The sequence below is a fragment of the Pezoporus flaviventris genome, unplaced genomic scaffold (genome assembly GCF_033815535.1).
Source record: "Pezoporus flaviventris isolate CSIRO_AGI_PZ_B2104156 unplaced genomic scaffold, CSIRO_AGI_Pfla_v1 ptg000079l, whole genome shotgun sequence".
Classification (NCBI taxonomy): domain Eukaryota; kingdom Metazoa; phylum Chordata; class Aves; order Psittaciformes; family Psittacidae; genus Pezoporus; species Pezoporus flaviventris.
Genome location: NW_026892627.1, coordinates 868,584 through 887,720, shown reverse-complemented (window position 1 = coordinate 887,720; position 19,137 = coordinate 868,584). Strand labels below are relative to the sequence as shown.

The window sequence follows — 19,137 nt, the reverse complement described above, 5'->3', positions numbered from 1 at the left end:
AGCCAGGCACCCGTGTGGATGAGTGTAGGGGGAGGGGGCCTCAGCAGCTGTGCACCCATGTGTCACAAGTGTGGGGTGGTCTCAGCAGCCACGCAGCCATGTGGTGTGAGCATGGAGGTCTCAGCACCTGCGTCAGCCGCCATAAGCACACGTGTCATGAGCATGGGGGGTCTCAGCTGCCATGTACCCACATGGCACAAGGGTGGGATGTCTCGGGAGCTGTGCACTGCACAGGGTGCTCTCAGCAGCCGCGTACCAGCAAGTCATGAGCACGAGGGGTGTCTCAGCACCCCCGTGCATCCCCATCTCGCAGGACTGAGCTCTCAGCAGCCACGCACCCACGTGTCACAAGCACAGGGGGGTTGTTTCTCAGCAGCCCTGTGCATACGCAGCCACCCTTCCTCGATCACCCCCCGCACACACAGAGGCTCCCTAACCGGTCGCTGTCCCCACGGAGCTGGCAGCCTGTCCCCGTGCTGTCCCAGGGAGACCGAGCGTCCCCGGCCGCGGCGCCCGTGTCCTCCCCTGCTCCGCCCCCCCGGGGGGGCCCCATGGCCGGCAGCGACCTCTGTCCCCGGCCGAGGCTGGCTGCGGTGCCCGTGGCATCACGTGGAGCGGGCACCAGCGGGGCCACCGAGCCACCGGAGCCGAGCCCGGAGCAGCCGCAGCGCCGGGTGGAGGAGGGATGGACGGACGGAGAGACAGGTGGGACAGGGCAGGGGAGGGATGGGTGCTCAGGGTGCCGGCGGCACCTTCACCTCGGAGAGCCTGTGCTGGGTGCCCTGGGTGTCGGTGGGGACACCAAGGTCCCACTGCTGTCCCCACGTCCCGGTCCAAGTGGCACAGGCAGCCTAGGTGGCACAGGCTCACGTGCCCCACGTAGCCCGGTTCCCAGTGGCCTGTGCCAGCCGTCCGTGTTCCCAGTGTCCCCATCCCAGTGACCCAGTACCTACATAGGATGATCCTAGCGTGGGTGCAGGGTTTTTAATGGAGGGGATGTACACTGGGTACAGGTGTGGGGGGTGCTTGGCTGGGTGCGGGGCTGGCTTTGGGGTGGGTGCAGGTCAGGCTCCCTCTTTCCCCCACTCTGTGCCCCCTCCCCGCAGCACCAGCACGTGGCTGGGAGCCCCCCTGCAGCAGTTGCCCACCCCGGCGCTGACCCTGGACCAGGTGACGATGCGGCGCAACGCCGAGCGCATGCGGGAGCGCTGCCAGGCCCTGGGCCTGCGCCTGCGCCCCCACGTCAAGACCCACAAGACCCTGTGAGTGTGTCCCCAGTATCTGTCCCAGCACCCCCCAACATCTGCCCACCCTCTTCCCCAGCAGCCCCCCAGCATCTCCCCATTCTAACCCCCAACATCCCGCTGGTATTCCCCACCTTTCCCACCAATATCTCCCCACCCTTCCTTCAAAATCCTCCCCTGGCATCCCCCCAGAGCCCCTCAACATTCCCTCCACCTTCCCCAGCAGCATCTTCCCATCCTCCTCCCTAAAATCCCCCTCCAGTATCTCTGCACCATTCTCCTCACCTTCCCCACCTGCATCATCCTGATCCTCTTCCCGGAAATCCCCCACCAGCATCCCCCAACTTCGCCCCAGCATTTCCCCCACCTTCCCCACCAGCATCTCCACATCTTCCTCCCCTAAAATCCCCCTTCAGCATCCCCAAAAGATCTCCCTTAGCATTTCCCCATCATCCCTCCAGCGTCCCCCATCTTCTCTCCTAGTATCCCCCAGGAATCCTCCCCAGCAACCCTCCATCCTTCCCCAAGATTTCCCATCCAACATCCCCCTTAATATCCCCCCTAGCATCTCCCTAGCATCTTCCCCATATATCCTCCAGTATCCTCCCAGTATCCCACCCAGCATCCCCCATTGTGACCCCCAGCATCCCCCATCCTGCCCCCAGCATCTCCCCTCTTCTCCCCCCACTATCCCTCCCAGTACCCCCCAGTCACCCCAGCAGCAACCCCATCCTCTCCCCACTTTCCCCCCTGGTACCGCCTTAGCATCCCCCTCTCACCTTCCCACCACGTCCCCCAGCGAGGGTGCTGAGCTGGCCACCGGCGGCACGCGACGCGGCATCGTGGTGTCCACCTTGGCCGAGGCCCAGTTCTTCGCAGCGGGGGGCTTCGATGACATCCTGTACGCTTACCCGCTGCCAGGGGGGCGGCTGGAGGAATGTGCTGCCCTGGCCCAGCGCCTCGAGGCCTTCCAGCTCCTCCTTGACAGCCCCCAGGCCTTGGCCCTGCTGCGCCAGTGCCCGCTGCCCCCCGGCAAGCGCTGGCTCGTCTGGCTCAAGCTTGACTGTGGGAATGGCCGGGGTAGGTGGCACCCCGTGTACCCCAGCAATACCCTGGGTGAGGGCGTGCTGACATAACCCAGGAGAGACACTTCCTCTGCAAGTGTGCTTTCACCCGGGCACCAGCCCCTGGGATGCTCGATGGGGTGGGATGCTCCCCAACAACTGAAACAGAATGGGGCATTTAAGACACTCTTCCCCCAGAATAGTACTCAAGGATGTGCTATGGGGCAGAGGTGGCCCAAAGCCCCATGAAGAAGAAGTTCTTCCCTGTGAGGGTGGTGAGGCCCTGGCACAGGTTGCCCAGAGAAGCTGTGGCTGCCCCATCCCTGGCAGTGTTCAAGGCCAGGTTGGATGGGGCTTGGAGCAACCTGGTCTAGTGGAAGGTGTCCCTGCCTCTGGCAGGGGGCTGGAAGTAGATGAGCTTTAAGGTCCTCTCCAACCCAATTCCACACTGGTATTTTTCTGGTTTAATTCCTCCCCACACCCCCCATTTTCCCCCACACCCAGGATGTCCCATGGTGGGGATGCCCCATGTCCCCTCCCCATCCCTGCCATCCCTCCCAACACAGGGTTCTTCCCAAGCCGCCCATCCCAGCACCCACATCGAGACCCTCCTTGCACCCTGCAGTCGGTGTGCGCCCCACAGACCCCAGCGCCATGGCCCTGGCCCGGGCCATCGCCGAGGAGGCACCGGAGGAGGTGACACTGGTTGGGGTCTATGCTCACTGTGGGAACACGTACGGCTGCTGCGACGTCCAGGCTGTCCAAGCCATCTCCAGAGCCACCACCAGCGCCGTGCTCGACTTCGTCACCGCGTGAGTGCCCAAACCCAGGGACCGGCAGAGTTAAGGGGTATTCTGCAGGGGGGGATGTCTCCATCCACACCACAGATGTGTCTCCAACCCCATAAAGCCCCGATGCCTGGTTGTAAATGCAAATCACCCCCATAAAAGGTGCCCTACAAAGCTCCCCCGGGGAGCTGGAGGAGGATGTTGGCGGCTCCAGTCACCTTTGATGTGGCTTTGGTGGCGGGTTGTGACCTGTGTCATTGTCCCCCTCCTCCTTGTCACCCTTTTGTCCCAGCGGGGTTCTGCATCCTGGAGGGAATTGCTGCCAGATGGTTCCTGCTGAGGAGGTGGGGCGAGGTCAGTGGGGTCCCCTGGGACCCCCATCACTCCCTACACAGGGATGTGCTCCCCAGTCCCACCCCAGCCAGTTGCGGCACTGGTTTGTGATAAGGAAACTGAGGCACGCAGGGAAACCTCCTTCCTCCCAATCCCTCCTCATCCCCAAAGTTGTGGGGGCTGCTCTGGCATAGCTGGGGCTCCCAGGTACATCTTGGGCTGGCCCCAAGCATATCTGGTGGGTGCTGTAGCACATCTAGAGGGGTCCAGAAACATCAGGAAGGGGTCCCAGACACATTAGGACAGGTGCCCTGGCATATCAGGGACGGAGGGGAGACCTGCCTCGAGTGGGGTTCTCTGGCACATCTGGCTGGCTCCCCAGTACATCTTGGGATCTTCCTGGCACACAGTGGGGCAGCTCTGCCAAATCTGGATGGCTCCCTTGAACATGTGGGGGGCTCCCTGGCACATCTGGGGCTCCTTGAGTCATCACCACTTCTGGTCCTGCTCCCCATGGTGCCTGAGGGTGCTGTCCCCCAGGGCACTCAGCAGGTCCCATGTGCCCGCAGGCTGCGGCAGGCGGGGGTGCCGTGTCCCCAGGCCAGCATTGGCTCCACACCATCCTGCAGCCACCCGGTGCCAGAGATGGCCCAGCTCACCGAGGTCCACCCAGGCAACTACCTCCTCTATGGTGGGTCAGGACTGCCCTTCCCAGCCCTGGTGTGACCCCCCTGAGGTGGGATGCACCCCAGCCTGACCCGGGCGCCGTCTCCTCCCAGACCTCCAGCAGACGCTGCTGGGCTCCTGTCTGCCGGAGGAGGTGGCCATCCGCGTCCTCACCAGGGTCGTCGGTCACTACCCGCACCGCAACCAGCTGCTGGTGGACTGCGGGTGGGCCGCCCTCAGCCTCCATGGCCGCGACCAGTCTCCTGCGGGCTGCGCCGCCATCGAGGGGCACCCCGAGCTCCGGTGAGCACTATGGCGGGACATGGGGGGAGCAGATAAGGGTGGGGATATGACGGCGTGTCCCCACAGGCTGGTGGGGCTGACGCAGGAGCACGGGCAGGTGGGAGCCGTCGATGGACAGTTGGATTTTGGGCGCTACCCGCTGGGCAGCATCCTGGCTCTTATCCCATTCCATGTGAGTATCGATCTCATCATGCCCCGCCATGCCCTGCCACGGCTCAACATTCCCACCCACCACAGGCCTGTGCCACCGCCGCCATGCACCCGGTCTATTACGTCCATGCTGAGGGGAAGGTGGTGGAGCTCTGGCGCCCCGTCCGCGGCTGGTAGGGAGGAGAGTGGGGAGCTGAACCCACACCGAGACCCTGCGCCTATGCCAGGATGCTGCATCCGTACCACAGCGCTGCACCCGCACCAGCATCCTGCACCCGTGCCAAGGTCCTGCTACTCCCACACCGATATCCTGCACCCACACTGGGGTCCGGCATCCACGTGTGGTGCTGCACCCACACAGAGCCCCTGCACCCACCCCAGGGTGCTGCACCCCAATACCACATCAATAAAGCTGCTTTTCCCACTTCCAGACATTTTTGTCCCTGGGCAAGAAGGGGGCGAGCGGTGAGGGGGACACTCAGAGTAACCGGTGCAAAGCGGCCCGCTCCGGCTCTGTTTGGGCCGGGCCGGTCCCCGTGGGGCCGGTACCCGCCGGGCTGGCCGGGCCGGGACCCGAACCTGCAGCGACCCGAACCCAGCCGAGCCGGGAGGGGAGGAGCCCAGCACGGAGCCCCCCGCCCCTCGGCTCGCAGCCAATGGCGGAGCGCCCCGCCCGGCCCGGCTCGGGTCGGGGGGAGCCGCGCCCAGCCCCGCCGAGCGGACCGGAGGGAGCCGAGCGGAGCCGGACCGGACCGAAGGGAGCCGAACCGAGGCGGATCGAAGCGAGCAGAGCCGGAGCGGATCGGAGCGGTCCGGAGCAGATCGGCTCAGCTCGGCTCGTAGCCCCCTGGGCCGGGCCCGGGTCTCCGCGATGCGGCGGGGCCGTGCGGTGCTGCCGGGGCCGGGGCCGGTGCTGCTGCTGCTGCTCTGCTCGGTGCGGGCGGGACTGGGCGGGATGGGATCGGACCGGGACCGGAGCGGTGCGGGAAGGGACTCCCGGGTACCGCTCCGGGACCCGCCGTTGCCCAGCTTCACTTCACTTTCGTTGTGTTTCTTTTTGGCTTGTTTTATTGTATTTGTGGTTATTTTAGTTTTGTTCGTTTGGGTTTAGTTTATTTAATTTGGTTTTATTTTATTTTACTTTATTCCATTCTATTTTACCTGATTTAATTTTATTTTTATTCATCCCGTTTCACTTTATTTCATCTTATTTCGTTTTCTTTCTTTTTAGTTCACCTCAACCTATTTTATTTCATGATTCTTTTTATTTTTTACGTGACTATTTACTTTTCTTTTTTCATTATTATTTTCACGTGACTTTCCAAATCCATTTATTTCCATTTATTCTTTTTTCTCTTTATTTTTTTACTTATTTCTCAGTTCTTCATCCCAACCCAGTCTATTTTATCCTCCCCCTCTTCCCAAAAAGTGGTACCCGTGACCCCCCCCCCCCCCCAGCACCCCTTTACTCCCCCATCCCGAGTGGGACCACGGGGTGCCCCAAGACCCCAACCCGGGGTGGGGAGCACAGCAGAGGTTTGGGAGGGCTCCTGGTTCTCCCCACCCGGAGCAGGAAGGGGGCAGATCCTGATGCCGCCCCCCCTCCCCCGTAGGTTCCGGGTCGCGGCGAGGAGTGCGGGAGGCGGACGGCGGCGGGGGGGTGCTGCACCCCGTGCCCCCCCGGGTTCGGTGTCTCGGAGCCCTGCGGCCACGCTGACACCCGCTGCCAGCCCTGCGCACACAGTGAGTACCCCGCGGCCCCCCCGCACCCAAACCCACCCCAGCACCCACCCGCACCCTCTCCCCCCCCCCCCCCAGACCAGACCTTCTCTGCGGTGAGCAGCGCGGAGGAGCCCTGCCGGCCCTGCACCCTCTGCCCGCTGCCCCCCGCGAGGCCCTGCACCCCTGCCCGCGACACCCTCTGCACCCGTGAGTAGCACCCGGGTACCCCCTGCTGTGTGTGTGTGCCAGCATGGGGTGGCTGTGCCTCAGTTTCCCCTCTGAAGGGGACACTGAGGCAGCGGCTGGGCAAACGGAGCTCCCCTGACCTTTTGGGGGTCTCCATCCGAACCCCACAGATGAGGAGCTGGTGACAGGGGGGCCCTCGCCTGCCACCCCGGAGCTTGCGTTGCCACCACCGGAGGCCAGCGGCGAGGACATCATCCCCGTGTACTGCTCCCTCCTGGCCGCCGTCGTGGTGGGGCTCCTGGCCTACGTGGCCTTCAAGTGGTAGGTTTGGGGGGCACACGGGACAGAGATGGGGAGAGCAAGACCCCGGCACCCCGGGTGACCTCGCCCCCCGGCTGCGGGCAGCTGGCGCACATGCAGGCAGAAGCAGCAGCTGGCCAAGGCGCGGGCAGGGGACGTGGGGACGTGCCCCGAGGGGGAGAAGCTCCACAGCGACAGCGGGGTCTTCCTGGACACCCACAGCCTGCAGGAGCCTCACCAGCCCGGCAAGGGTGAGCACCCGCCACCCACAGCACGTCTGTCCCCAGTGCCATCAGGATGGGGTTGAGGAGCACCATGGGTGGGTTGGGGGTCAGGGTGCACCTGTCCCCATGGAGCATCTGGATGGGGTTGGGATGCTGTTGGGAGCACCACCTTGGCCCAGGGAGCATCCATATGGGTTTGAGGTGCCACCATGGCCTATGGAGCACCTGTATGGGGTTGGGGTGCACCTAAACCCCAGGGAGCACCCATGTGGGGTTGGGAAGCATCCCTACCTTGGGGTTCACCTGAGTGGGTTGGGGAGCATCCATGCCCCAGGGAACATCCATACTTTGGGAGCATCTGCACAGGTTCTGGGGGGCACTCACACCCCAAGGAGCACCCAGGTGGGGCTGGGATACACACACACTCCAGGGAGCATCCTGATGGGGTGAGGGTGCATGTTTGCACCAGGGAGCACACAAATGGGGGCAAGGAGCACCCATGCTCTGGGAAGGACCAAGATGAGGTTGAGTAGCACTCAGATGGGGTCAGAGAGCATCCAAACGAAGCTGGGGAGCACCCATGTCCTGAGAAACACCCAGATGGGGTTGTGTAGCATCCATGGCATGGGGAGCACCCAAATGGGGTTGGGGAGCACCAAAATGGGAACTGAGGAGCACCCATATCCCAGGGAGCACCCAGATGGGGTTGTGTAGTATCCATGGCATGTGGAGCACCCAGATGGGGTTGAGGTGTACCCACGCCCTGGTACATCTCTCTCCTGAGAGCTGGCGGCACCTCCAGCACAGAAACGCCTCTGGGTGTTGGGCAGGGATTTGAGGTGCCAGCTCTGCCCCCTCACTCCCTCGCAGCCCCCTACCCCGAGGGGCACCCTTTCAGCGCAGTGCCGCCGCAGCGCCAGGAGGAGCTGGAGCGCCTGCTGGAGAGCGGGGGTCCTGGCCGGGACTGGCGCAGCCTGGCCGCACGCCTGGGCTTCAGCCCTGAAGCCATCGGCACCTTCGGCCGGGGCCGGGCGCCCACCCGCACCCTGCTCAGCGCCTGGGCCAGCACCGAGGGCGCCACGCTGGAGACCCTGTGCCAGGCACTGGGTGCCATCGGCCGGCAGGACGCGGCGCGGTGCCTGGCGGGACCCGAGGATGCCACCTCTGCCGTGTGACCAAGGACACCGGGGCACCGACTTCTCCTGCCAGAGCTCTTTGGGGTTTTCTATGAGTGGGTTTTGTACTTTTCTAGGGGGGTTGGGGGTGGGATGGGGACAGGGAAGTGATTTGGTGGCCCCAAGATGGTGGCTGTGGGTGGTGGTGGAGGGTGGGAGGTGAGGGACGCAGCTGGTCCTTATGTGGGCACATTAAATGTGTCACTTGTGTGTCACCAGGATGGGTGTCCTCAGTGTCCGTGTGTCCCCATAAGCGCGTGTCCATGGGATGTGCCCCTTCAGGTGTTCACACGTCCCCTGGTGTCCATGTGTCCTCAAGCTTCCAATTGTCCCTGGGTGTCTGTGTGTCCCCATCAGCGCCTGTTCCCATTACATGTGTCCTCAGATGTCCATGTGTCCACAAGTGCATCTCCATGGGATGTGTTCCCTTCAGGTGTCCATGTGTGTTTTCAAGCATCCATGTGTCCCCAAGTTTGTGTGTCTCTCACAAGCACATGCCCCCGGGATGTGTCCCCTCTGGTGCCTTTGTGTACCCACAAGCATGTGTCCCCAAGCTATGTGTCCCCACCTATCTATGTGTTCCCCACACAGGTCTCACACCTGTCCCCATAAGGACAACAGGGGGGTGGGTGGCACTGGTGGGGGGGATGCCACCACCAAACACCTCAGGAGTGGCACTGGGGGACACTGTTTGACAGAAAAGAGCTATTTCAGCCCCAAAACACACATGGGCATCCCTGCCCTGAGCTGGATCACCCCAAAACCCCATCCTGTTTCTCCCCTGGGGATGCTAACGCTGCTGGGGGGGTCTAACCTACCGGTGCCACTGGTAGGTTCCTCCCCACCCCCGGCCATGCCAAACCTCTTTTGGGTCCGGGGCCGGTGTTGATTTTTTGTCATTTTTAATTTTTATTTAATTTTTTTTTCCTTTTTTTTTTTCCTTTTTTTTTTTACATAAAAAGTTTCGTAAAAATTGGATAAAGTAAAATGATTGAAGCAGTAAAATCAATCTTATCAACATAGCACGAGGCCTGCCGCAAACCCTGGGGCAGCCCCGCTCCGCACTATTTACAAGGAGAAGAGATTAAACCTCGCGGAACCAAAAGTAAAACCGAGGAACCAACCAAGAAACGAAATAAAAAGCCAAGAAGTAAGAAACCCCCAAACTATCCTTACAAAGTGTTCCCGTGGGATCGGCACATCTTGGGCTAGAAGCAGGGGGGGTGGGGGGGGGGGAAGGGAAAACAAAGGAAAAATTATCCATATATTCACATACAGGTTAAAATATAATACAGAGGTTGGTGGTGCGCCCGATGGCAGCGCCGGGGTGAGGGAGCCGGCTCGGACCCGGCAGTATGAACCACTCCCGCCGCAGGGAACCGAGTTTATTTCCTTTCTCTGATGAAAATCAAAGCGAAATCAAAGGAGGAAATGCACAGGTTGGTGTTTAATGGGGTGAATCCTGGCGGAGTTGGGGTATCCTGGGGCTCGGCGCGGCCGAGGCGGAGCTTACTCCAGGTCCGTGTCCTCTTTGGGTTTGTAGATGGCCCCGAACTTCTGCATGTATTTCTTGATGTACTCCTTCGTCTTGTGTTTCACGTTCTCGTTGCACTCCAGGTCCTCCGGGTTCTTGCAGTATTTCAGCTCCTTGTTCATGACTCCGTGAGTCAGCTGCAGGGGAGAGGAAGGCAGGGAATACACACCGCTATTCCCAATAATGCACATCCTGGGGACTCCCTAAACTATTCTGTTACCATCCCCTACATTCTGCTATTATTCCCCAACTATTCACCATTATTCCCTAATATTCGCTATTATTCCCTAAACATTTCCTATTATTGCCCAATATTCCCCATGTATTTCCTGATATTCCTCAAATATTGGCTATTAGTCCCCAGCTATTCCCCAAGTTATTTTGCTATTATTTCCCAACTATTTGCTACTTTCCCAAGTATTCCCCAAATATTTGCTATTATTGTATCTATTTCCCCAAAATATTCCCTAAATATTTCCCATTAGTCCCCATTTTTTTCCCCAAATATTCCCAATATTCCCCACATGTCCCCAGTATTGCCTAAATATTTCCTACTGTTCCCCTAATATTTTTTCGCAAATATTCCCCCAATATTCCCTAAATATTATGCAAATACCTACTATTTTCACCAAATACTCCAATATTCCTTAAGCATTTCCTATTATTCCTTAAGCATTTCCTATTAATCGCCAAATATTCCCCCCAATATTCCCTAAATATTGCCAAAATACTTGCTGTTTTCACTAAATACTCCAATATTCCCCAAGCATTTCCTATTATTCCCCAAATAGTCCCCTAATATTTCCTATTATTCCCAAATACTTGCTTACTTTCCCCACAAATATTCCCCAAATATTTCCTATTATTCCCAAAACTATTTTGTTATAATTCCCCAAATGTTACCTACTTCCCCCTCCAATATTCCCTATTATTCCCCAAACATCAGCCGATTCCCCCAACACCACTATGTTCCTTCCCTTATCCTCCCAGACGTGTGGCAGAAGGGGTGACACAGCCTCCCCAGGGATGAAGGGGCCATCCCCACGTGTCCCCACCTTGCGTGCCAGATGTTTGAAGTCCTCGGTGGTGGTGATGCGCCCCACCTTGCAGTCGGGTTTGCGGTACGGGTTCAGGCACTGCACGATGAACTGCGACATCTGCGCCAGAGGAGAACAGGATCTGGCCCTGACCGCGCTCACCAGCCCCAGGGCAAAGTGGCCCCGAGGACCCAGTGACCCCCTGGATGGTGACAGACACCCCCCCCCCAGCACTGGGGACACTCACTTCTTTCCTGAACACCTCCTTGCTCTTCTTGGCCAGCTCGCTTGATGTGTCCGCTTCCGCTGTCTTGGGCTTCTTGGAAGACTAGAATGGAGGGAAGGAAGAAGAGGATGCTCGATTCTGCCCGGAGCGAGCCAGGATCATCCATCCCTGTCCCCACTTTGAGCACAGTAATCCTCCTGCCCAACCCTGCCCCACAGACAGGCAGGCAGCTCACACTTCCCTGCCTTGTCCCAGTGAACTTCCCGCCCAGTGCCAACACGCACCGGTCCTGGTCCTGGTAGACTTCCCAGCCCGGTCCCAGCATGCTTTCCAGCAGCACTCTCTTTAGCCTAATCCAGGCACCCTTCCAAGCCTGGTCCCGGTGAGCTTCCCCTCCCACTGCCGGCATGCTTTCCACCCCAGTCCTAGCACACTTCCAAGTCCATTCCCAACAAAATTCCCAGCCCAGTCCCAGTGAGCTTCCCAGCCCAATGCTCACATGCTCTCCAGCCCAATCCAGGCACACTTCCCAACCTGCCCCTGGTAAGCTTCCCAGCCAAGTCCCAGTGTTCTTCCCTACCCAGTCCTGACATGCTTCCCAACTCAGTGCCAGTGTACTTCCTGGCCGGATGCTGGCATGCTCCTTACCTCAATCCAGGCATGGTTCCCAGCCTGCTCCCCATGAGCTTCCCAGCCCAGTGGCGGTGTACTCCCCACCCTGATCCTGGCATGCTTCCTAGCCCAGTGCTCCAGCCCAGTACCAGCACACTTCCCAGCCTGATCCTGGGACGCTCTCCGGCCCGGTGCCAGCACACCCAGGGCACTCCCCAGCCCAGTCCCAGCGCGCTTCCCAGCGTGCTCCAGCCACACTGCTGGGCTGGGAGCACAACCCCCTGGGAGATGCAGGGCCCACTCCTCGCCCTTGTTTTCTTTGGGGAAAAAAAGCTTGAAAAAGGGTGTGAGCTGGTCCTGGGGAGCAGGGCTGTTCTGGAGGGGGTGGGGGGAGTGGCAGCCCTACTGTGGGGGGAATTATCTTTACCTGGAGATAAGGGGGAAACATAGGCTGTCCCCTCCCCATTCATCTCCAAATTACCAGCACAACAATCATTTGCAGGGATGGATCCAGCCCAGCTGCACACCCAGGTGAGGGGAACACTGCCCTAACCCCCCTCTGTGGGCTGATGGAGCAACATGTATTCATTCCATTAACCAAGGCCATGGCTCCAGCAGAACTGGCGCGGGCACGCAAGCACACCAGTGGAACCTCGTGCTGAAAGCACTGCAATGGTTGGGACTCTGCCAGCGAGGATTTACAGTGGATTTTAGAATCATGGAATGGTTTGTGTTGGAAGGGATGTTCAGAAGTCATCTAGTCCAACCCTCCTGCAGTGACAACTGGATCAGTAACCTAGAGGCACATCCAGTCTGGCTTTGAACATCTCCAGGGATGGTGTATCTACCACCTCTCCTTAGCTACAGACGATCATGGAAGGATAAAGGTGAATTTTACAGGGATTTCTGACTGTTCCTCTAAGTACTAATCCCACAGAGCACAAACATGGCTGGCTTAATTTGCTGCCTGCGTTAACGGAGTGGAAATTGCAGCGGCTGCACCCCAGCGAGCATCCACTCATGCCAGCCCTGTGGGCTTTGTCTTCCAGCCCTGCGACCTTCTCAGCTTCTAAGAAACTGGAAAGCAGGATCTCTCCTCTGGCGCTGTTTTTCAGGAGAGGTTTGTGTACGGCAGGTTATCCTGACTTGGATTTTAAAGATGGAGACAGCAAACCAGCTTGTTAAAGGCTTGAAAAGCTGGGGGAGATTTGCTCTTTGGAGGTGGCTTTTAACTAAAAAACACCATTTTTTAAAGTACTTAACACTGAAAAAAGCAGGATCCAGCCATCTCACCCCTTTCAAATCCCAAAGACATGCCTGGCTGAGGCTGGAGGGCAGAGCTGCAGAATCCCGTGAGCAAACCACTGTGGGGTTTAAATCAACCCTTGACAGGGAGGTTTTACTGCCCAGGGCTGTCCTGAGCAAGCGATGGTGTGTCTCTGGGCTGGCTGCACATCAAAGCTCCTCGCTGCCCCGGGCTCAGGCAGCAACATCAAAAGGCCAGTGATAGGGAGCAGATGGCTCCCTGCTGGCTCCCAGCATGGCACCGGCTCCGGCGCTAGCACAGTGGCGGCATCATCAAGCCCTGCCACCTTCCATCACCAAGACCTTCACCATCCCCGGGACCTTCTCCATCACCAGGCCCTTCTGCATCTCCCCAGCATCTCCAGCACACCCCAGTTTCTCTTAATTCCCCTAAGACAGCACAAAGGAGGAGTGATTTTCTATGCGGGGGTTAGTTTGGTAATAGTGAGACTGAGATTATCAAAGGACTTCAGCCTCTGTGGACATGACCACAGTGCCTCCCCTATAGCTCTTCCAAAGCACTCCCCTAGTCCAGGGCCACGCTGCCCGCTAGGAAAACTGTAACACAGAGAAAGCCCCCAAAATTGTGGTATTCACATTGATCAGCCCTGCTCGGGATGAAAAGCTGGGGATGGAGAAGCCAGCAAAAATGTAAGGGAAAAACCAGCCTGAAAAAACAGCATTGGTGGGAGAAAACCTGGGAAAAACCAGCCATGGTGGGAGAAGAGCAAGAAACAAATAAGGAGACACTAACACATCCATGCAATAAATCTGGGCTTTTTCCATCTTTTTTTTTCCAGCCCTGTGTTAGTGTCAGCCTCCCTGAGTGCTCCTTGGGCCCCCCTCCCATGAAACCCCTTTTCCAAGGGAGAAAACAGGGAAATAATGAGCATGGCTTCACGCACCTCTTGTGCCTTTCCATCAAAATCCTTGTATCAGCGTGTGAGCACCAGGCAAGCTCACCCACCACTGACACCAGGCGTGGCGATGCCGGGGCTTGGAGGGTATCAAGAAGGGAGCAGATGATGCTCGGAAGAGGGCTCTGGAGGAAATAAAATACCCCAGGCACCACCACTGCAAGGATTTTGCCGGTGCCACGCAGCCGGGGGACACCAGGAATAGCAGCAGCAGCTGTCAAGATGGTCGGAGCCACAATGCCGGTGGGTTTAATCCCTCATGGAAAAGGTGCGGGGTGAGGAGGAGGCGTGTAAAAAAATCCTGGGAATGTGGTTGTGATTTCAGGGTGGAAGCATCGTTACGGAGGCGGCAGTGAGCGAGCTAAGACCACAGGGGAATTCAATGTTATTTCCATGAGTGGGAAAAACCCAACCTTCAGGCCATCCTGGCTGAGAAGAAACAAGATTTAAAGCTCTACACTGAGTAAGAACCACATCACCGTAAGGTCAGCCAACGCTGTGCGGTCCATCTTAATCTAGGAATGAGGTATTGATGGCTTCAGAGAAGTTTTTCACCGGAAAACAGGGATTTGGTGTTTTGAGTGAGCAGCAAAAGACTCAGGGCAGACATGAGCTGGCTGCATCTGCCAGAAGGTGAAGCCCTTCAAGCACTGCTCCACTCCTCAGCACTCTTTTTTACCCTTAAAGTTTTGAATCTGGCACATAAACACTTGCCTGCACTTATAGAAGCATCTTTCCTTGCTCCCTCTGCAGCTTCAGCACTGCTGAGATCCTCTACAGTCCATAGCAAAAAGACTCCCAAGCTGCAAAGCTGCAGCACAACTCTCTTTTCTCACTCAGAAGAGCCCAACCTTCTTCTCAGCATCCCAAGGAAGTTTCCCAGTATCTCCAGGCTGGTCCATACCACTACGTTTTAGCTCGTACAGCTAGAGCAGCACATCCTTCCATGGGGATGCAATTTATAGCTATTAAGAAAACCTCGCCTTAAAGCCTAAAATGAAGGTCTCTGATTAACAGGATCTCATGTGCTCCTTTGCATGCTGATATCCTTCAACAGCAATCTGTAACCCAAACCCAGAAGCAACAAGTGCAAATAAACCACGATCAACTCAAGGCAAACGCAGGGTAAACCCTTCCCACAGAAGCAAAACGTGCTGCAGAAAACATGCTAATGAAGAATATTTGTTGCTCTTTCAGCTTGAGTCATCTGGGGCGCTCATGAAGCTGCACAAGGGCAGGTTTTAATGCTCTTCCTGAGCACAATGAAAGGAGGCATTAGCCAGAGCAGCGCAGCACAGGGTTGCTGCACACTACTAAGCCTGAAGCTTGCCAAAGGGATCTATCAACCCGCAGCACCCCCAGGACACTCGCATTTTTATGGATCCTTGAGGTGCTGCGACTATTGGCTCCTTTTCCTGCTGGGCAGCGAATGCTGGTGGGGTACGTGTAATGCTGACCCAACCTCAGCAACAGCCCTGGCATTTGCTGCTCCTGCTCCACAGCACAGGATTGTCCCCATGGTCTGTTTCTCCTTCCTGACCCTGCACTTACCTTCATGGGGTTTTCATCATAAGTTGGGGTCCCAAGGTCCATTTCAGCTTCATGTTCAAGGCTGGCATCATCACCTGGGCTGTCCCAGGTAGGAGGATCCCACTGGGTTTGCCTGGAGGAAGACAGACGGACAGACAGACCACTGTCACCCTCTTTAAAGTAACTGGTACCTGCTTATTGATTGTCCCATCAACTGGGACATCTGATCTCCATCAGTCATCAAAACTCTTCTACATGGGTGTAACACATGGCCCCATTTTGCTATTAATGATAAGCTGAGTAGGCTTCTGAGTTGGAGAAGGCTAAAGCCAAGCAAGAACTTCAAAAGGGAATTTGCACTATTTTTCTATTACTGGTGACAATGTGGAATCAAGGAAAGCTCATCACGGGCAGGAAATAAAGAAGGTTGGCAATTCTAGCATGAAAGATGGGAGACATCACAGCAAAAGACCCTGGGAAATGTTTTCTTGCAGAGCAAGGGTCAGCCCTTGGCACCTGAAGCCAAATGTACAGCCACAGGTATTTCACTGTGGAACGAACACACACCAAAGATCAAGAGAAAGGCCACAGGAATGAGCAGGAGTTTGAAAGGATGGATGAGTGGATGCCAGGAAGCTCAGGCATACACTAGAAGAGGCTAAACATACAAGAGCTCTTTGGCTCCCTGTGCGCATGAAGCACCATTTCTGCAGAATATCTCAAACTCTAGCCCTGAAGCCACCATCATACTCACCTTGTTATTATGTTCACCTCATTACCATGCTTACCTCGTTACCACATGGTAGTAGTAGATCTTCCCCTCGGGATCTCGGGCTGTTTTCCAGTTGGGTGGGAGGACGATCGTTTTGGGTTTTGGAGGGGACGGTGGAGGCAAGTCCAGGAGGTTATTGGTCACCACTAGCTCTGGCTAAGAACAGCACAAAAGGGACAAAGAATAAAACATGAGTCGTTGTGACAGAGGTCAGAACAGCCCAGACAGCTCATTCCAACACAACAAAGACTCTATTGAAGGTAAGCCTTAAGAACAACACTAGTGTTTGCCCAAGAAGCAGCAAGGACATTATCTCCCCCTAGTTCTTCATCAAATACTGCAATTATCCACTTGACCACATCCTGAGCTTGTAATAACAGCCACTTTGCTACCTGTGCTTTTAAATTCTCTGTGGTGGATGCCAAAACCACCAGTTCTGATAGAAGTGTTTCAGCACCAAAAGCAGGTCGTGGAACTTCCACATGGCCACCCATACACAGCCTTCTCCTGATGCGCTGAAAGCAAGCCTGAACACAAGAAGATCTGGGCTCAAAGCACCCAATAATGTGTCTGATGCCCACATTCAGCCTGGAGGACAGCATCCCAAAGAGTACCAGCATGCTGCCATATGGGAAACTCCTCTGGCTAGTACCACTACCTTAACAGCATCCAGAAGCTACGGGGAATCATAGCTCTGCATGACTCCCAAAGCCAGACCAAAGCAGATGTAGAGGAACATTCCCCATCCCTTTTGACCCTCCAAGCCCTACCTGCTGGATGGGCTGAGGCTGCCCAGCTGCGACAATGGTTGTTACTGCTGTTGGTGGCTGCACTATGACTCCCTGTGGATGAGCTGTGTAAATCTGTTGGCCTTGAATGTACTGGAGACCTGGCTGGGCGTAACTCTGAAAAGGAGCATGAGGAATCATCAATCAGGTTGCTTTACCAAACAAAACCCCTTTTTAGAGGACACAGTACAGCTTCCCTTGCTGGAAATCAGATAGTGAAAGCAAGAAGAGGGTAACAGTACTCGAGGACTACTGGAAGATAATATCCAAGCCAAATCAAGTATCCCAGAGTCGTACAATTGCCTACATCTTGATTTCAGGAAGAATTAGGCATTGGCAAGACACTTGTTAGCGAAGAAAAAGCAGAAGGATAAAGCACTTTAGCGTGGCCATTTGGAGCTCCAGGCTGAGCCTGATGGAAGAGGACATGTAATTCAGAGAAAACAGATAAAGAAGGTTGATCTGTTGGGTATTTTGCTTGGTTTAAGTCATACAAGAGCTGGCAGCTCCAGACCCCACTTCCAAAAGCCAACAGAAGGCGAGCTCACACCTCCATGTTCTACTGCTTACTTGGTCAGTGACAGTGGAAGCTCTTACCCAGAAATATCCATTCACCAGAATCAACAATCAAAAAGAAACGAACTTTTATAAACAGATTAAAAAAAATCTCAACAAGACATAAACTCCTGCTTGAACCTAACAACTATATATTATATAAAATATATATTATACATATATCCAATATAGATATAATGGATGCCCCATCCCTCGAATTGTTCAAGGCCAGACTGGACAGGGCTTTGAGCAAATGGGTCTAGTGGAAGGTGTCCCTGCCCACGGCAGGGGGTTGGAACTGGATGAGCTTTAACATCCCTTCCAACCCAAACCATCTGGGATCCTATGTTTTTATGAATCTATAGTGTTTGTACACAAAAAATACCTAAATGTGCTTTTCTCATATTCTGAGATGGGAAGTTATGCGAGAAGTGCTACTGCAGCTTAGTATCAGCACAAAGTAGGGTGCTCTAATATTAAGAGCACTGGCAAAGAGTGAGAAAACAGTGCTTTTCCTGGCTGCAGGATGGTACCCCTTGTTTTGCAGGCCTTGCCTGAAATGGAAATTACCTGCACAATAGGTGGGGTCGTCTGCGAGTAGGGGGATGTCACACCATAAACCGTCTGACAAGTCTGTCCTTGGTAATAAATGGCTGGTTGGGACTGGGCTGGTGAGTACTGCTGTTGGACAGCTACAGTCTGCTGGCTGGAATCCCAGACCCCATAGCTCTGGCTCTGCACTGGTCCTGACGTGGCCACAGGCAGGACGGCCACATTGGGTTCTTGATGGACCACGGTATCGCTTTGTGCTACATACTGCGGAGTTGTAACCTCCATCGTTGTTGCTACATGTTGGACTACTGGTACCGGCTGAGAAGTTGTGAGGGCTGGTTCCACCGTGTGCCCAACCAAAGTCTGCGGGTGCTCATACGCCGCTGGCGAGCACATGGAATCCATGGTGGGTGTGGGCAGCAGCACCTTGCCAGCGTTGGGGTTGCTGGGATCTACATAGGCTTGCATGGGGTAGCCAGGTGGGTAGCCAATAAAGCTGTGGTGGGGCGTGCTGTAGCCCATGGAGTCGTAGGGCAGGGGGGATGTCATTCCCAGGTTTTGCAGTTGCTGTTGCTGTTTCTGGGCTTCCCGCTGGGCAACCTCCTGCTCAAACAGTTTCCTGCGCTCCTCCGTGGACAGCTTGTTGCGATCCTTAAGCCGGACTTTCTTCTTCGAAGATGCTGGCGTGTCATACCTGGGAGGAACAGAAAAGGTTTTGTGAGACCCCAGAAAACTGCAGGCCCAGGGCTCCAGCAGCAAAAAGGCCACCACTGACAGTGGTAGACCTGGGGGAGACCAAATGCCCAAGAGAAAAACATCAATTGCTAAAAACATTCATTTGTTTTCAGCTGCTTGACCAACCATACATAGCAACTCCTCAAGCAAGGAGCCAGGGCAGAAGATGAGCTAGGTAGCACTGGATTTATCAACTTAGGTTGGTGCTGAAGCTAACAGAGACACAAAAATGCAGCAGAAGTTGTCTGAGGGACTGGCTAGGCACCACTGAGATACCCAGAGAGGGGAGGTAACATCTCCAGGGCCAAGAGGGAACCTGAGGAGAGGGTAGAATAAGCAAGATGTCTCCCAAAAGGGCTGAGTGTCTGTGACCCTCTACCACAGTTTTCCAAGGCAGGACCAACACAGAAGGTTTTGGA

At 56.1% G+C, this 19,137-nt stretch overlaps 3 protein-coding genes and 1 long non-coding RNA gene across 5 annotated transcripts in view; 2 read left to right on the top strand and 2 right to left on the bottom strand.

Annotated features, from left to right (window-relative positions):
* The first annotated feature begins 553 nt into the window (after positions 1-553).
* On the top strand, positions 554-4,978 carry LOC133280040 (D-serine dehydratase-like). Its single transcript, XM_061474339.1, has 8 exons — positions 554-705; positions 1,107-1,262; positions 2,044-2,324; positions 2,934-3,120; positions 3,999-4,120; positions 4,209-4,398; positions 4,465-4,570; positions 4,636-4,978. Exons 1-8 carry the CDS (start codon positions 686-688, stop codon positions 4,723-4,725), a joined length of 1,152 nt encoding a protein of 383 aa, XP_061330323.1. The 5' UTR covers positions 554-685; the 3' UTR covers positions 4,726-4,978.
* Positions 3,091-4,309, bottom strand: LOC133280041 (uncharacterized). Its single transcript, XR_009747045.1, has 3 exons — positions 4,188-4,309; positions 3,315-3,432; positions 3,091-3,226 (listed from the first exon to the last, which is right to left on the bottom strand). It is a non-coding gene; the product is annotated as an uncharacterized LOC133280041 (long non-coding RNA).
* A 211-nt stretch (positions 4,979-5,189) lies between the features above and the next one.
* Positions 5,190-8,376, top strand: LOC133280019 (death domain-containing membrane protein NRADD-like). The gene is given in 8 exon segments (XM_061474302.1): positions 5,190-5,237; positions 5,239-5,261; positions 5,263-5,482; positions 6,162-6,291; positions 6,367-6,477; positions 6,627-6,777; positions 6,862-7,007; positions 7,851-8,376. Coding segments are annotated over 8 exon segments (1,119 nt in total). The 5' UTR covers positions 5,190-5,204; the 3' UTR covers positions 8,156-8,376.
* A 1,029-nt stretch (positions 8,377-9,405) lies between these two features.
* SETD2 (SET domain containing 2, histone lysine methyltransferase) overlaps positions 9,406-19,137 on the bottom strand; it is a 64,939-nt gene continuing 55,207 nt past the window's right edge. For both annotated transcript variants that reach the window (XM_061474431.1, XM_061474432.1), the window contains exons 15-21: positions 18,002-18,677; positions 16,859-16,993; positions 16,105-16,244; positions 15,338-15,449; positions 10,974-11,054; positions 10,745-10,846; positions 9,406-9,826 (exon numbers count right to left, since the gene is read on the bottom strand). In XM_061474431.1, the coding sequence (XP_061330415.1) occupies positions 9,665-9,826; positions 10,745-10,846; positions 10,974-11,054; positions 15,338-15,449; positions 16,105-16,244; positions 16,859-16,993; positions 18,002-18,677 (1,408 nt within the window). In that variant the 3' untranslated portion in view covers positions 9,406-9,664. The remainder of the gene's footprint in view (positions 9,827-10,744; positions 10,847-10,973; positions 11,055-15,337; positions 15,450-16,104; positions 16,245-16,858; positions 16,994-18,001; positions 18,678-19,137) is intronic.

Bases quoted from the DNA above. Each gene is read 5' to 3' on its own strand.
- LOC133280040 (XM_061474339.1), top strand. From the start codon at position 686: ATGGACGGACGGAGAGACAG. The intron at 1,263-2,043 runs GTGAGTGTGTCC...CACGTCCCCCAG, and splicing joins GTCAAGACCCACAAGACCCT to CGAGGGTGCTGAGCTGGCCA. The intron at 2,325-2,933 runs GTAGGTGGCACC...TGCACCCTGCAG, and splicing joins TGACTGTGGGAATGGCCGGG to TCGGTGTGCGCCCCACAGAC.